Source organism: Tachyglossus aculeatus, chromosome X5 (genome assembly GCF_015852505.1).
Source record: "Tachyglossus aculeatus isolate mTacAcu1 chromosome X5, mTacAcu1.pri, whole genome shotgun sequence".
Lineage (NCBI taxonomy): Eukaryota > Metazoa > Chordata > Mammalia > Monotremata > Tachyglossidae > Tachyglossus > Tachyglossus aculeatus.
This window is the reverse complement of record NC_052097.1, coordinates 1182503-1199271: the sequence shown is the minus strand read 5'-3', so window position 1 is coordinate 1199271 and position 16769 is coordinate 1182503. Positions and strand designations below refer to the sequence as shown.

The window sequence follows — 16769 nt, the reverse complement described above, 5'->3', positions numbered from 1 at the left end:
AAGCGCCTACTATGTGCAAAGCACTGTTCTAAGCGCTGGTGAGGTTACAAGGTGATCAGGTTGTCCCCCGCGGGGCTCACAGTCAATCCCCATTTTACAGATGAGGTAACTGAGGCACAGAGAAGTGAAGTGGCTTGCCCAAGGTCACACAGCTGACAATTAGTGGAGGCGGGATACGAACCCGGGACCTCGGACTCCAAAGCCCGGGCTCATTCCACCGAGCCACGCCGCTTCCCTTGTAAATACATAGTAAGTACTTAAATACCATTATTATTATTATTATTGAACTAATCCCCACCTGTAAAATGGGGATTGAGACAGAGAGCCCCACATGGGGCAGGGACGGTTTCCAAGCCGACTGGCTTGCATCCGGCGCTTAGTACAGTGCCTGGCACATAGTAAGTACTTCAATACCATTATTATTATTATTGAACTAATCCCCACCTGTAAAATGGGGACTGAGACAGAGAGCCCCACGTGGGGCAGGGACTGTGTCCAAGCCGACTGCCTTGTATCCGGCGCTTAGTACAGTGCCTGGCACATAGTAAGTACTTAAATACCATTATTATTATTATTATTGAACTAATCCCCATTTGCAAAATGGGGACTGAGACAGAGCCGACTGGCTTGCATCCGGCGCTTAGTACAGTGCCTGGCACATAGTAAGTACTTCAATACCATTATTATTATTATTGAACTAATCCCCACCTGTAAAATGGGGACTGAGACAGAGAGCCCCACGTGGGGCAGGGACTGTGTCCAAGCCGACTGCCTTGTATCCGGCGCTTAGTACAGTGCCTGGCACATAGTAAGTACTTAAATACCATTATTATTATTATTGAACTAATCCCCACCTGTAAAATGGGGACTGAGACATAGAGCCCCACGTGGGGCAGGGATGGTGTCCAAGCCGACTGGCTTGCATCCGGCGCTTAGTACAGTGCCTGGCACATAGTAAGTACTTCAATACCATTATTATCATTATTATTATTATTATTATTGAACTAATCCCCACCTGTAAAATGGGGACTGAGACAGAGAGCCCCACGTGGGGCAGGGACGGTGTCCAAGCCGACTGGCTTGCATCCATCATCATCATCAATCGTATTTATTGAGCGCTTACTGTGTGCAGAGCACTGTACTAAGCGCTTGGGAAGTCCAAATTGGCAACATAAAGAGACAGTCCCTACCCAACAGTGGGCTCACAGTCTAAAGGGGGAGAGCATCCAGCGCTCAGTACAGTGCCTGGCACATGGTAAGCACTTAAATACCGTTATTATTATTCTTGTTATTACCTCAGGGAGAGGGCCTCCCGTTCCCCAGCCTCTCCCAACTTCAAAGCGGCCATTTCAGGGCGCGGCCCCCCTCGCCCCTCCCCTCCACCTGAACATCATCATCATCATCATCAATCGTATTTATTGAGCGCTTACTATGTGCAGAGCACTGTACTAAGCGCTTGGGAAGTCCAAATTGGCAACATATAGAGACAGTCCCTACCCAACAGTGGGCTCACAGTCTAAAAGAAGTCTTGTCTCACACACCTGACGCCCAGCCCCATCACCCGCAGCCTCTCACAGACAAGACGCATACAAACGTACTCTTGTTAGATTGCACTCTCCCAAGCGTTTAGTACAGTCTCTGCACAGAGTGAGTGCTCAATAAGTATAACCGATTGACATCCATGCAATCAATCAATCAATCGCATTTATTGAGCGCTTACTGTGTGCAGAGCACTGTACTAAGCGCTTGGGAAGTACAAGTTGGCAATATATAGAGACCGTCCCTACCCAACAGTGGGCTCACAGTCTAAAAGGGGGAGACATATATATGTGTATATATACATATGTACACACAACATATATATATATGTACATAGCATATAGATACAGATACATAGATGGATGAGCCCCCGTCATTCATTCATTCATTTAATCGTCCTGATTGAGCGTTTAGTGTGTGCAGAGCACTGGACTAAGCGCTCGGAGATATTCCCTGAGCTGAGGGCTCCCCCCTTGAAGAGGGAGCCCCCCACCAAGCCTTCATTCATTCATTCATTCACTCAATCGTATTTACTGAGCGCTTACTGTGTGCAGAGCACATTCCCCCCTCCCCAGGACGAAGAGATTCATCCATTCGATCCTATTTACTGAGTGCTTACTGTGGGCAGAGCACTGTATTAAGTGCTTGAGACGAGACGGGCCGGTGGGTAGGGATGTGGTTAGGGGGCCCTTAGGGGTTAGGTTAGGTTAGGGTTAGGGGGCCGGGCCTCTGGGCCCTTCTTACCTCGTGGATGAGATGGGTGTAGGGGGAGGGGGGGGGGACTGTTGTTTGGGCGCCCCCGCTGCCGGGTGGCCTGGCCGTCCAGGGCGGCGTGGGTCATCATCAATCGTATTTATTGAGCGCTTACTATGTGCAGAGCACTGGACTAAGCGCTTGGGAAGTACAAACGGGCAACACATAGAGACAGTCCCTACCCAACAGTGGGCTCGCGGTCTAAAAGGGGCAGACAACAGGGTCCGTGGGGCGGGCCGGTATTTAGGGCGGTGGCCGGGGTTGGTCCTCGGCCGGGTATCATGGCGGCCCTACCGGAGGAGGCGTTGGACGGCTACGGCGGCCTGGCTCCGGCCTACAGCCCCTACAGCCCCTACTCCCCCTATTCCTACCGCTGCCCGGCCGCCCCCAAGGCCAAGGCGGCTCCGAGGGCCGGGGGCTGGAGACCCCGGGGCGGGGGCTACTTCTCCCCGGGCCTGCCCGGTTTGGGGGAGGCGGAGGCGGCCGACTACCTGGACGGCTTCCAGCGGGCGCAGCTGAAGGCCCTGCTGGCCCAGGTGAGGCAGGAGCAGGGCCCGCGCCCTCGGCGGCCCAGCAGCCGCGACGTGGCCGTGCAGGTCAACCCGCGCCGCGACGCCTCGGTGCAGTGTTCGCTGGGGCCTCGCCCCCTCCCCCGCCGCGGACGCCCCCCGACCCCCGGGCCCCGCGGTGCGGAGCCGGCCAGCCCCAATTTGGGGGGGCCGAGGCCCGGCCGCTTCCCACGCACGCTGGCCGTCTACTCGCCCATGACCAGCCGAAGGCTCCCCCCCTGCCTGGCCCCCCCCGGGGGTCGCCAGCCCCCCACCGGGGAAGCCCCCAGCCCCGGGCCTCGGGAGGAGAAGGAGGCCGAGGCGGTAAGGGGCAGCTGGGAGCAGCCCCCCGGGCCTGGGGCCGCCCTGCAACCCCGAGAGGCCCGAGGCGGGGACCAGAAGGGTGGCGAGGCGCCCCAGGGCCAGCCCCCCGACCCTGAAGCCAGGGCAGAGGAAGAGGAGGGGGAGGAAGAAGAAGAGGAGGAGGAGGAGGACGGAGAGGCCGAGGCAGCAGGAGTGGCGGATGCGGAGCACCCGGCCCAAAGCAAGCCAAGGTTGCGCTTCCAGGTGAGGGGCGCTGGGCGCCTTTCGGGCCCTCCCCGAGGGTCAGGAATGGGGCTGCGGGGACAACCTTTGAGGGATTCGTTGTCACTGGGCCTTGGCCAGGGTTGGGTCTGCAGTGCCTGGATCAGCGCCTGTGCTCCGCACCCAAGGGTCACCGGGCCTCGGCCGGGGTTGGGTCTGCAGTGCCTGGATCGGCGCCCGCTGTGGGCTTTGGCTCTTCGGATGACGATACCCTCCACCCGCTAGGCTGGGCCAAACCGGGGTGCTGCCAAGGCAAACCATGAGTCACCGGCCTAAGTGAACGACAAAACACAGAGCATGGGAGGGGGCTGCGCGGGTGACGACATTGCAGCATTGGGCGGCCCGGCCATCTAGGGACTAAGGCCGTGGTGCTGGCCTTTTTCAGCCTCACCGACTGCTCCTGCCCTCATTCGCCCAATCCTGGGTCTGTGGCATGAGCTCTGCCCCCCACCCCAGTCTTGGGACAGCAGGGCCCTCCTCAGTTGAGGAAAAGGGGGTTCGAGACCACTACTGATTAGGGGTTCCTCCCACCCCTCTCTGAGGCGCATCAACAGCCCAATCGGCAGGGCCTTGACGGGGTCATTCTCTCTTCCTCAGTTCTTGGAGCAGAAATACGGCTTCTACCACTGCAAAGACTGCAATATCCGCTGGGAGAGTGCCTACGTGTGGTGTGTACAAGGCACCAATAAAGTAGGTGGCACCCTGACACTTGGTCTGCCCTGGTCCCTTGGGCTCACCCTCTTACCCCCACCCCATCTCCTTCCTCCCCCCTCCTCTGCTTACAGGTCTATTTCAGACAGTTCTGCAGAACCTGCCAGAAATCTTACAATCCCTACCGGGTTGAAGATATCACGTGCCAAGTAAGGAGCTGGATGCGCAGGGGCCTCCGTGGTGTTGGGTGGAAATGTGTCCGGTCTCTAATGGGCCATGCTGTTGCCCAATATGGGGCTGGGATAGGAAAGTCTATAAAATTCAAGTGTTGGGGGTGAGGAGAGGAGCAGCCAGAAGATGTGGGTTTCTATCCACCTACCCCCTGGTTCTAGTAGGCCTGGACCTCTTCCGTCCCTAGAGCTGCAAGCAGACGCGCTGTACCTGCCCGGTGAAACTCCGGCACGTGGATCCGAAGCGGCCCCACCGCCAAGATTTGTGCGGTAGGTGCAAGGGCAAGCGCCTCTCCTGCGACAGCACCTTCAGCTTCAAGTACATTATCTGAGCGGCTGGGACACCTGCCGCCCTCCCTCCTGCAAACGCCACGGTGTCTGCCTGGTCTTGTCCCGACCCCTTCTGAAACAACTGGCTGTAGCTGAGGAAAAGCTAATAAAGGCATTGCAAAACACTCGTGTCAACTAATGCAGCAACACCCTAAGAGAAGGAGGAGGCAGCTGGGCCTGGGGAGGAGAGGATTTGACCTAAATGGGCAGCGCGGCCGTACCAGCTGCGTGGAGACGAGGCAGGGGGTGATCCTATAGACGGAGACTGGCAAACCTCCCTGAAGTCCTTTGCTAGTCTCTGCTGAGACTTGAGATTACCAATTACCTCTCTGTCTCCCCCGCCACCCCTGCCCCTCCGCTTTGGAAGATGGAGCAGGTTCAGGATCCACATCTGGTTTTATGTTCCATTAATAAACAGATTTAAAAGTACATTGTGGGGATTGGGGGGTGCTCAGTCAGTTAACTGTATTTTTTTTGAGTGCTTACTGTGTGCAGAGCACTTTACTAAGTGCTTGGGAGAGTACAATATAACACATTCCCTGTCCACACCTGGCAGTCTGAAGGAACAGGTAATCGAGGCCCTTCAGGTAAGACTGTGTAACTCGGGGCCACTGTTTTTGTGTTGTTTTTTTGGGGTGGTGGTGGTGGTAATTGCTTTTATTTTTAAAGGGCTGTGGGAATGATGCTGAATTCTTGACCTGTGAACCATGCTTGGAAAAGTAGAATGCGGAGTCAAATGTGGATTACCCAGTGTTGGGGGGGTGGGGAGAGAATCAATTGGATTTTTCTAAGTGCTTACTGTGTACAGAGAGCCCTGTACTAAGTGCTTGGGTGAGTACAATATAACACACATTCCCTGTCCACAACAAACTGACAGTCTAGAGAAGAGCAGATGACTTCTGTTGAGGGAAATCCTGTTTCTACATGGCTGGGGTTTGAGGAGGGAGGGGAACTATGGCATGTAAGGGATCTTAGATTTGATGGTTCCACTTGAAAAAGTGTTTTTTTTGTTGTTGTTTTTTAAATCCACATCATGGGAGTGGAGGGATTATTCAGGTGGGTAGAAAATCGTCCAACAAGGGGAAGCAGGGGCGGGCGGATACATAGACATGCCTAAAATGGAGAAGGGGAAAGGGTGGGGACCCCTGCAAGCCTCAGGCCTAGAGCTGACTTTAACACTTTGAATCAGCAATATTATTTAATGTAAGCTCTTATAAATTCTAAAGGATGCAGTAAAGTGCTCTTCAGGTAAGAAGGGCCAGTGCTGACCTGATGGTTGAGCAGAGCAGTGAATTAGGTGTGGGTGAATGCACAGAAGAGGGGTGGGGCGCCTCACAAATTGAATGCAGGGGAGGGAAGAAGGGATTTCATAGTAACAAGATAAATGGAGATGGCTCAAAGCTGGAGAGTGGGGATCAAGCCGTGAAGGCCTCCTCTTTTCCTCTCACGTCACAGAAGGCTCTAACGGCTCTAAACCTCCAATGGCTACCGATCAATCTGCGCATCAAGCAGAAACTCCTCACCCTGGGCTTCAAGGCTGTCCATCACCTCGCCCCCTCCTACCTCACCTCCCTTCTCTCCTTCTACTGCCCAGCCCGCACCCTCCGCTCCTCCACCACTAATCTCCTCACTGTACCTCACTCTCGCCTGTCCCGCCATCGACCCCCGGCCCACGTCCTCCCCCGGGCCTGGAATGCCCTCCCTCTGCCCATCCGCCAAGCTAGCTCTCTTCCTCCCTTCAAGGCCCTGCTGAGAGCTCACCTCCTCCAGGAGGCCTTCCCAGACTGAGCCCCTTCTTTCCTCTCCCCCTCGTCCCCCTCTCCATCCTCCCGTCTTACCTCCTTCCCTTCCCCACAGCACCTGTATATATGGTTGTACATATTTATTACTCTATTTATCTATTTATTTATTTTACTTGTACATTTCTATCCTACTTATTTTATTTTGTTGGTATGTTTGGTTCTGTTCTCTGTCTCCCCCTTTTAGACTGTGAGCCCACTGTTGGGTAGGGACTGTCTCTATGTGATGCCAATTTGTACTTCCCAAGCGCTTAGTACAGTGCTCTGCACATAGTAAGCGCTCAATAAATACGATTGATTGATTGATTGATTGTTTTAAGGCTCTCTACCAGTGCTCCACTGCCTATCTTTGGTCTTCTCTCATCCAACTCCTCCTAAACCAACCTGTTCACTAGGTCTCATTGTCACCTCGTTTACTGACAACCTCTTGATCACACCCTTCCTCGGGTCAGGCTTCTCTGCTCCCCCTCTTCAAAATCTTTCAACTCCCATCTCCAGGTTTTTGTTTGGTTTTTTTTTGTGATTAACCTCCCATTTCTCCAGCCTATTACCCCACAACTGTCCCTTCACCATTTCTGCAGCACTTAAGCCCTTGCGTATTTACCCCTGAATACTAGCACTTACATATTTATTTTTAAACTCTGCTGCTTCCCCCTACCTGTAAACTTCCCTGTAGAATCCCTGAGGGCAGGGATCATGTCTTAACTATTGAGCTTTTCCAAGGACTTAAAAGGGCCCTGCTTAGTAAATACTCAACAAACGTGACGGAGTGGTAGGGAGGGATTTGGTTTGGTAAATTTGAGGTGAGGGTATGTGAGCAAGGGTTTGGAGACAGGGTTGTGAGCTGTGATGGACAAATTAACAGTTGAGTGGAGAGGGTTGAGGGGGAACAAGCTCATACTGCCATATGTCTCCTGTATGACCTTGGGCAAGTCACTTTACTTTTCTGGGCCTCAGTTATCTCATCTGTAAAATGGAGATTGAGACAACCTCACATGGGACAGGGACTGTGTCCAATCTGATTTTTTTTTAAACAGCATGTATTAAGCGCATACTATGTGCAAAGCACTGTTCTCAGCACTGGGGAGGTTACAAGGTGATCAGGTTGTCCCACGGGGGGGTCACATTATTTTACTTGTACACATTTACTATTCTATTTATTTTATTTTGTTAATATGTTTTGTTGTCTGTCTCCCCCTTTTAGACTGTGAGCCCGCTGTTGGGTAGGGACCGTCTCTATATGTTGCCAACTTTTACTTCCCAAGCGCTTAGTACAGTGCTCTGCACACAGTAAGCACTCAATAAATACGATTGAATGAATCCCCATTTTACAGATGAGGGAACTAAGGCCCAGAGAAGTTGTGACTTGCCCAAAGTCACACAGCTGACAAGTGGCAGAGGTGGAATTTGAACCCATGACCTCTGACTGCAAAGCCCGGCATCTTTCCACTGAGCCACGCCGCTTCTGCTTGTATCCACCTCCACACTTAGTACAGTGCTTGACTCATAGTAAGTACTTAAATACCACAATTATTATCATTAGAAATGACCTCAGTGGTGGTGATAGTGGTATTTCATTCATTCAGCTTTATTTATTGAGCATTTACTGTGTGCAGAGCACTGTACTAAGCGCTTGGGAAGTACAAGTTGGCAACAAATTTATTAAGCCAAGTGGGTGCCACACAGTGTACTGAATGTTTGGGAAAGCCAAGGGAAGGGGACAAAATGGGTTCTCTGCCTATGAGGAGCTCGTAGTTCACTTCTAGACTGAGAGCCCACTGTTGGGTAGGGACCGTCTCTATGTGTTGCCAACTTGTACTTCCCAAGCGCTTAGTACAGTGCTCTGCACACAGTAAGTGCTCAATAAATACGATTGATTGATTGTACTTCCCAAGCGCTTTCTGCACACAGTAAGCACTCAATAAATATGATTGAATAAATGAATCATGGGGTATAGGGTGGTTTGGGAAGGGTGTTGTGTTGGGTGACCTGCTAGTAGCCCTGACTCCCTTCCTTCTCTGGCTGCCTTGCTTGGGGGTGGGGAGGGGGACACGGGGCATCAAACATGGGTGGGGGAATTCCAATTCTCCGCTCCAGAATGGTTTATGCCAGCTTGCTTGTCACACCTTACCAATCAATCGTATTTATTGAGCGCTTACTGTGTGCAGAGCACTGTACTAAGCGCTTAAGAAGTACAAGTTGGCAACATGCTCCCATGAAGGACTAGGGCTGCAGTGGCTCCACCCTGGCAACTTTGTCTATTCTCCCCCCCCGTCTCTTGCCATACTCTGGCGGGGCTGCTACCCTTGTATGGATGTTGCCAACTTGTACTTCCTGAGTGCTTAGTACAGTGCTCTGCACACAGTAAGCGCTCAATAAATACGATTGATTGATTGATTGATTGTGTGGTCACAGAGGCAGCAAAGCCAGCCCTCCATCCCTTGGGGTCCCTGCTCTTGTTCTGGCCGGGGCTTGAGCCTAATGGAATGGCTGTAGGTAACAGAGGGGTGGAGGACGCAGGCCAAAAGCGACTGCACAGCTACCACTCCTGCTTCCCTAGTAGGTTGGCCAGATGATAATAATAATAATAATGATGGCATTTGTTAAGTGCTTACTATGTGCAAAGCACTGTTCTAAGCGCTGGGGAGGTTAACAAGGTGGTCAGGTTGTCCCACGGGGGGCTCACAGTCTTCATCCCCATTTGACAGATGAGGCAACTGAAGCCCAGAGAAGCTAACTTGCCCAAAGTCACCTAGCTAAGTGGCGGAGCAGGGATTTGAACCCATGACCTCCGACTCCAAAGCCCGGGCTCTTTCCACTGAGCCATGCTGCTTCTCCTGGATGCGGCAGGGGTCTTGTTAAGCCTTTTTGGTTCAGTTGTACTGACCATGGTGGGGTCCAGGGAGCACGTCATCTCCTCCGCGGCTCTCCTCCGCCCTTCTGGTTCTCACCCACAGCCTCCCCCTCCATCCTTCAGCCACAACTGATCAACTGCTGAATCCTGCCCATTCTTCCCCCGCCAGCTTAAACGCTCATCCTAGCCCAGGTAGATTACTGGCATCAGGCTCCGCATCCACCTTTCTGGCTCCATCGAACCTCTCCCGTCAGCAGCACAGATGTGCAGAGGACTTCCAAGGACGGAGGGAGTAGGGGATGAGATGCCCCTCCCCTGGCTTGCGGGACCCCAGCCTCTGGGGAAGAAGGGGGAATGATGTGAAAAGCTGAGGACCGACTCTGGCCTGGGCTGCTGCCCCTCACTCCCAGAGCAGACACGCAGAGAGCTACGGTGCTTTTATTAACAAAATCGAAAGGCGGGGCGGTGAGGAGGGATGGGAGTGATGGAAAACAAAGGGAAAACGCAGCATTAGAGAGGCCCACCTGCAGTCATTAAATAATGAGGACGTCCCTGCCGTTCCACGGGGCCGTCGACGTAATTCCACGCGGTCGGGGTCAAAACGATACAGTGATTGTGGGTGGGTGGGCCACCGCGGCCACGTTTCAGCACCAGCCCAGGGTGGGAGGGGGCCCGCGGCCCGGCCTCCCCTCTGTACATTCTGAACTCACGGCGCCCACTGAGACGCTCCACCGTCGGTCACGGTGTGGGGAGAAGGGGCGGAAAATAAAGGCGGCGCCCACGGCCGCGGGGGTGGCCGAGGGGAGGGGGCTCCGGCAGCCGGTCGGTCTTCCTTCTTCCTTCCTTCCCCCTCGTCGCGCTCCTCGCATCTGTGCCCCCGAGGGGACTGGGGCCGCCTCTGCTTGTAGAACAGTGCGTTGCACAAATGTTCAAGAAAAATACTGGTTTCTATACAGATTCTGGAGTATTTACAGAATAAAATAAGTTACCTTCTAGGGAGACTGGTGGAGGGGGCAGCACACGTGTGCCGTGTACAGTTTAAAGTCTCTGCAGGGAGCTACTTTGGTTAGTTGTTATCAGGAACTGTCACGTGAGCACTGGTCAGAGAGCTGAGCAGCATTCCAATAAAGTTAACAGATATATTATTTCTTTTAGAAACCCTGGGAAAGCCCAGTTTTAAAATATTATTCAGTGTCCTTACATTTACACACTAGGAGGAGTTAGATCTAATAAAATAAAATTTCTTCAAAAATAATCTTGCAGTGCTTTTCGGCATGCTCTGAGACTTTATCGACAAACATCCATCCACACCTGGGTCTGGCCACGCTCCCCAACTCGCTTGCACACAGAATTCCTCACGTAGACGCGCACACACACACACACACGCACACGCACACGCACGCGGGCACGCGCATCACCCCGCCGGGCCCCCGCCCCGCCACCCGACCACCCGGGATCAGTGACGTCACCCCGCTTGCATACGGGGACGGGGGGCAGCGGGCGGATGGGCAGGCCCACGACCGGCCCTCACTCCCCGTTTTCCAGGCCTGCGGCCCGGGATCCTTACTGCAACTCTCTCGGCATGGCTCCCGCGGTGGTCGGCACCGCCCGGGGGCCGGGGCGCCACTAGCCCTTCTCCTTGCTCGCGTGCGCTTGACTCACGGTCGGGTTAAGACAGTTCCTGCTGGGGCGGGAGGGCAGGAAGCAGGCACTCCTGGTCTGTCGGGCCCCGGCCGGGGCTCGCGGTTTCCCGCCGGGCCCCGGACCTAGGCGGTCCCCTCGGCGCCCTGGAGGGCGGGGGCGGGGGTGGGGGTGGGAGGCAGCCGGGGGCAAGTTTCTGAAAGGTGCTTGATGCGACTGCGAGGCGGGTCCTCAGCTGCGGTCCGGTCCCGGGCCGGGCTGGGCCGAGGCCAGCAGCCGGCAGGCCTGCGCCGTGCGGAGGCAGTTGCGGAGGTCCAGATTCAGCTCCATCAGCTTGGAGCTAGCTTCTGACATGTCCTGGTTGGATCCTAGGACCGCCAGGCTGCCCGTCTGGCCCAGCGTCTGATGGCGGAAGTAGATGTGTAACAGCGTCTGGACGGGGTCATCCTCAGAACTGCCGAACAGGTCGTTGGGCCACAGCGACCTGCCAACACAAAGGTTTCCCAGGGTGACCGACCTGGGTATACACCAGTCCCCGCCCAGCCGACCCGTGGCCCGAGCACCGCTCTCTCGCCTCGGGCCTGGGAAGCGCAGGCGAGATGCCAACCACCCCCCCGCTAGCGTCCACCCAGGAGCCGCCTCCTCGTTACCTGAAAGCCTTGACCTGGGCCACGGCGGCCCCAAAATCGTGGTTCCGCAAGGCCTCGAGGAGCGCGTGGATGGCTGTTTCCATGGAAACCTGGGCCTCGGCCGGGACCTCGGGACCTTCCCCATCGCGGGAAGCCAACTCCGCTGCTTTGAGACAGCTCTCCAGCTGAGCCAGCTCCTCTGACATGTTAATGACCTGGAACAAATGGCAGGGACTGATGACCTCTGAACCCCAGGGGTCCCTTCCACTAATACCCCCAAGACCTCCCTGAGCTGGCGAGGGAGGCATTTTCACTGGCTTGGAGGGTTTAAATGGAGTGGGAATTTCTATTGCTGAACAGCCTCTCTTTCTTTCGTCAATCGGATGGGGAGCAGGGAGCGGGGGCGAGGGTGTCAATCGGAAGCAAGACGGATGGATGGATGGGTCCCCGGACCCAAAAAGGGCAGAAAGTCCTCTTCCTTTCACCCAGGAATCGGCCCGCGGTCCACATTCACTTCAAACCAGTGACCGGCATTTTGCCTGGCCTGACAGATTCAGGGGGCCCCAGGGGGGTCCCAGATCCAGCCAAACCCTGATGCCCAGCTCAACACACTGCAGGGGCTCCGGCCCGGCCCCCCCGAAATAAACACTGGAAAACCACATGGAGGAGCCGTTAACAGGCTCCGAAATGCAATTTCGGGGCCTTGATTGGCTCTGATGGCCTTTGTTCGGTGCTTGATTAGGAAACATCGCCTGCTGTTCCCGAGCCGCTGAACCTCTCGAGCCCGCCAGAGGCTGGCGGGAGGCTGATTCCGAGCCCGCTAATGAGGCTCGCGGTGGTCCGCGAATCACTGAGATTTGGCCCTCCTGGGCCCGGGCAACGATTCGCTCCAAGAATGCCCCGGCTCAATTGAAGGTGCCGCCCCTCAGGAATCTCGTCCTGTCCGAGCAGACCCGTGAGCTGGGATACCCGTTCCCACCCAGCGCCTCTGATGCCTATCTTTTCTTTTTTTTTTTTAAATGACATTTTTCAAGCGCTCACTATGTGTCAGGCACTGCACTAAACGCCGAGGTGGGTCCTTACCTCGGCCTCATTGCGGATGGCATCGACCTGGCCAGTCAGTTTGCAGTAGGCTTGGAACAGAAGCAGCAGCTGGAAGTGCAGCTTGTACAACCTCCGACACAGCTCCAGTTCCTGGAAATGAGCAGCCTCGGCTCAGAGCGCACAGGGCCCGCACCCGCCCGCGCCGTGCCCGTGCCACGCCCGCCCGGGACCAGTTAGGGCCAGCCTTCCCGCGCGGATCTGGCACAGAGTTACTTGTTCGCTGCCGAGAGGGGAACGCTGGGAAGACTTAACGAGTTAATGTGCAGAGAAGCGGATGAAAGGCGGGGAGAGACACGCGTTCGGGAATGAATTTCAAGCCCAGACTCCAGCTGCTTCCTTTCCTTAGCAGCTTTCGTACTTGCTTTTTGGGACAAGTGCCTTTTCCACAAGAAAAAAGTGGGAGCTCTTCAAATGGTTTCAACCACCCGTTAGAGATGAGCCAGAGAGCCCAGATCTCGGACTTTCAGTTTCCCAACAGCCCAAGAGCCAGCTGGGGACTTCTTCCCTACAAGGGCATAACAAAAGCCATTTCTTTCAAGCTATTACTCGTATTTTTTTTAAAGAAAATCAGACTGTATGAAACCAGACAGAATGAATGCCCTTGCCTTCTTTTTGTAAAGTAGTAAACTTACTACTGACTGGAAGGTATGTTAATTTTACTACTCAATAGGGGGAAAAAAGCAACTTCCAGTTGAACCGAATACCCACTCCCTGAACTCCATTTCTACGAAGGAACACAATGTTTTAGGGGTTAGGACAGGGCAAAATGGTGGTGCAAGGCTGGGGTAAGGTCAAAGAGGGGAGGAGGGGGGATGAAGAGGTGTCTCTGGCCAGCCAGGGCGGCCAGGGAGACAGAGGAGGGCCAGGCTCGGGGGTCGGTGTGGGTAAGCGGTCTATAAATCAAGATGCATCACTTACTGCTAGAATTTCCATTTGCTAAGCAAGAAGGTGAGCAGGTCACAAGAATACAAAGGAAGAAAAAGACCGACAATTAGTAGGGAGTCATTTTGGGGAGGGGCACAGATGCTTCAGAGAAACAAACTGGAAGAAATGGGTTTGTGTCCCCCTAACAGCCAGCAACACATTAACCAGAGAACCAGAGTGATCCCGGCGATGACAGCGCTCAGTCTCTTCCTTCAGAACTACGGTGATTGGAGGCGCGGGACCTGGGAAGCTATACGCAGGACCTTCCCCCCCTGTCTTAACGGCTCCAAAATGCCAGGGGAGGAGACACAAGCAGGCAGTGAGCCACAGCAGCCCACGAGGATTGGCTCGGACCTAGGTCCTTTCCCCCATCACCGGTGGAAAACGTCCCGCCCTGACCCCGGGGCCCAGAGCTGCTCCTATGTGGAAAATTGGAGGCTTTTGTCAAGCGAGGGCCCGCTTTACTGAGGGTGTGGCAAGGCTTGACTGGCCCCAGTTGGAGGAAGGTGATGCCTCGCCACTAGCCAGTGGACCGTGGGGGAGGCTGAACCGGATCGGGATGAGGTGGAGGAGGAGAACGCTTGCCAGGCACCCATTTCTCTTCATGGTGAGGCCTTGGTTCTCACGCTCCAGCTCCCGTCCAGAAGCTAAGGAGTCTCTCAGAGTGACCGCGACTCAGGAAGCCCCAAGGCTAGCGGCCTCCTCTGTCGAAGACCTCTGTCCACTTCCCTTTGGAGGAGAAACATGTGGACAGGGAAGGTGGGGGGCAGAAATACGTGATGATCCCCGCCAGGGCTGCCGGCTGCTCCAGGAGGAGCAGGCCTACTGAGGCGGGGGGGTTTCTGTCTGGCTCAGCTGTGGCTTTTCCTTGGGTCCCGGACAGATCCTTCTGGCCCAAGGGGGTGGGGGGTGGTACTTGCTGCCTGGTCCGGGAAACCCTTAGCTTAGTGTCTGGTAGCCCAGCAACGTGCTGGCTGTTCCTGGTGGCTCCCTTTCCTGTTGGGCTTGGGCTTTGCTCAAATAAGCGATGCAGGCTGAGGGTCTAAATGCCCCCGGGGACCCTTACAGGGGACCTGGGCAGCGGGCAGGGGAGGGAACCCAGGCAGCACTGGGGGCAGGTTCATTTCGGGGCTCCAATCACCCTGGCTCGATTAATAATAACAACAATAATAGTGATGGCATGTATTAAGCGCTTACAATGTGCAAAGCACTGTTCTAAGCACTGGTGAGGTTACAAGGAGATCAGGTTGTCCCACGGGGGGCTCACAGTCTTAATCCCCATTTTACGGTTGCGGGAACTGAGGCACAGAGAAGTTAAGTGACTTGCCCAAAGTCACAGAGTGGACAGTTGGCAGAGCCGGGATTCAAACCCATGACCCGACTCCCAAGCCCATGCTCTTTCCACTTCTGTGCTTCTCTTCTGAATAGAGAAGCAGCGTGGCTCAGTGGAAAGAGCAGAGGCTTTGGAGTCAGAGGACATGGGCTCTAATACTGACTCCGCCACTTGATACAAGATACTTCTCTGTGCCTCAGTTACCTCATCTGTAAAATGGGGATTAAGACTATGAGCCCCATGTGGGACAACCTGATTACCGTGTATCTACCCCAGCACTTAGAACAGTGTTTGACTCACAGTAAGCACTTAACAGGTACCATATTATTATTATTATTATTTAGAAAACCTTGATTCAAAATATCAACATTTTTCCAAGGGATTTTGGAGTTACCCAAAGCCCTTTCATCATTTTACAAGTTGGATGACCTGGGCGAGGGGACCGGGGAAGGACCTGAGGGCCGGGGGGGAAACGGCCTCGTGCGGCAATCGGGGAGAAAAGCCGTGCAGGCTGGGCCGCGCAGTCCAGCGCCTCCGGGGTCGGTTTGCTCAGGTGTCCCTGTCTGTCCACAGCAGTGAGGACGAGCATCAGATGCTCCCACTCACACCTCAGTCCCCTCCCCAGTGGACCTGGGGCCCTATTCGGGTTCCCGGAAAAGTCAGCTTGGTCCTTGCTCCCATGCAGGGAGTCCCGGCTACCCCCCAACCTTCCACTCCCAACGCCCCTTGAATCTGGCTCCCTCCTGGCCACAAGCCACCCCACCCCTGCCCCTCTCACAGCTAAAAGGAAACCCTGGGAAAATCCTCAGTCACCTCCCTAATCCAGCAACGTGTCAGGACAGGGAAGCCACACGTGTTTTTGGCCCGTCGGGAAGGCTGACCCCATCACCGCTCTTTCACACGAGATGACCGGGCTGCTGGGCAACAGTTCCACTATTAAAACAATTCCTCCCCAATGGGGTTTATGCATTTGTCCGGAGCTCACAGTTTCAGGTTTGGCTTTCTGACCAGACAGTCCTCATCTGCAGAGCACTGGGGCAGAATACTAATCTGGCTCCTCTGCGAGGCTGCAGCTCTGGAGGCGGCGGCAGCCCAGCCCGGCCTGGGCACCCAGATGCTATCTCTGGCGCTTACCCGGGGAAGATGATTAGGCCCAGCCAGCGGCGGTGGCTTGCTTTTCATTCATCAGAATTTTTCATTACAAAGCCCACATTTCAGAAGAAACCATCCACCTCTCTCGGGGATTGATTCTGATAACCGAAATGAAAACGTTTATTCTCTGAAGGTCCCTCTCCCACCCAGGTCACCCGGGGAAGATGGCCCCAAGAGCTCCCTTGGTCCGTGTGTTACCTGTGTGTCTGGATTGAGCTGGCGGCCGCCGTCGTCTACTCCAAAGGTCCTCTTGCAGTTATCCAGCCACTGAAAGGACAGACACAGCCCTGGTGAGGCCCGGGCCTCCACCCGCAGGGGGGACATTCTCCAGCCTGGCTGCACCTGGAGACAACTCACCACCCATTTTCTTTTGTCTAGCCTTCCCTGCCTCCTTCAGGTCCGGACACTTGCTGCCCTGTCAGTTGTCCGATGTTGGCTATATTCCTGTCCATGGCCCTGACCACCCTCCCCACCCCGGCCCATCCATCTCCCGACCCTGGACAGGGAAATCGCCCATGGCTGGACCCGTTTCCCTCTTCGTGGGGGACAAATGAGAGGGAGGAAGGGCGGAGTAATAGCTTCGGTGGATTTCTGAGTCTCCCTGACCTTCAGAAGGAGAGAGCTTTCAATGCCCAGAGAGTAATGGTTCAGTGTTCCCCCATTAGTTTCCACACCAGTGTCAGGAACTACGTATAGA

The 16769-nt window shown here is 54.8% G+C and overlaps 2 protein-coding genes across 2 annotated transcripts in view; one reads left to right on the top strand and one right to left on the bottom strand.

Moving 5' to 3' along the window:
• Positions 1 to 2573: 2573 nt before the first annotated feature.
• Positions 2574 to 4749, top strand: ZAR1 (zygote arrest 1). Its single transcript, XM_038769329.1, has 4 exons — positions 2574 to 3407; positions 4023 to 4115; positions 4211 to 4285; positions 4495 to 4749. Exons 1-4 carry the CDS (start codon positions 2574 to 2576, stop codon positions 4636 to 4638), a joined length of 1146 nt encoding a protein of 381 aa, XP_038625257.1. The 3' UTR covers positions 4639 to 4749.
• A 4962-nt stretch (positions 4750 to 9711) lies between these two features.
• Positions 9712 to 16769, bottom strand: part of FRYL (FRY like transcription coactivator) — a 154068-nt gene continuing 147010 nt past the window's right edge. Inside the window, exons 59-63 of the mRNA XM_038769106.1 lie at positions 16271 to 16339; positions 13582 to 13599; positions 12643 to 12753; positions 11581 to 11774; positions 9712 to 11414 (exon numbers count right to left, since the gene is read on the bottom strand). Coding sequence (XP_038625034.1) covers positions 11162 to 11414; positions 11581 to 11774; positions 12643 to 12753; positions 13582 to 13599; positions 16271 to 16339 — 645 coding nt within the window. The 3' untranslated portion in view covers positions 9712 to 11161. The remainder of the gene's footprint in view (positions 11415 to 11580; positions 11775 to 12642; positions 12754 to 13581; positions 13600 to 16270; positions 16340 to 16769) is intronic.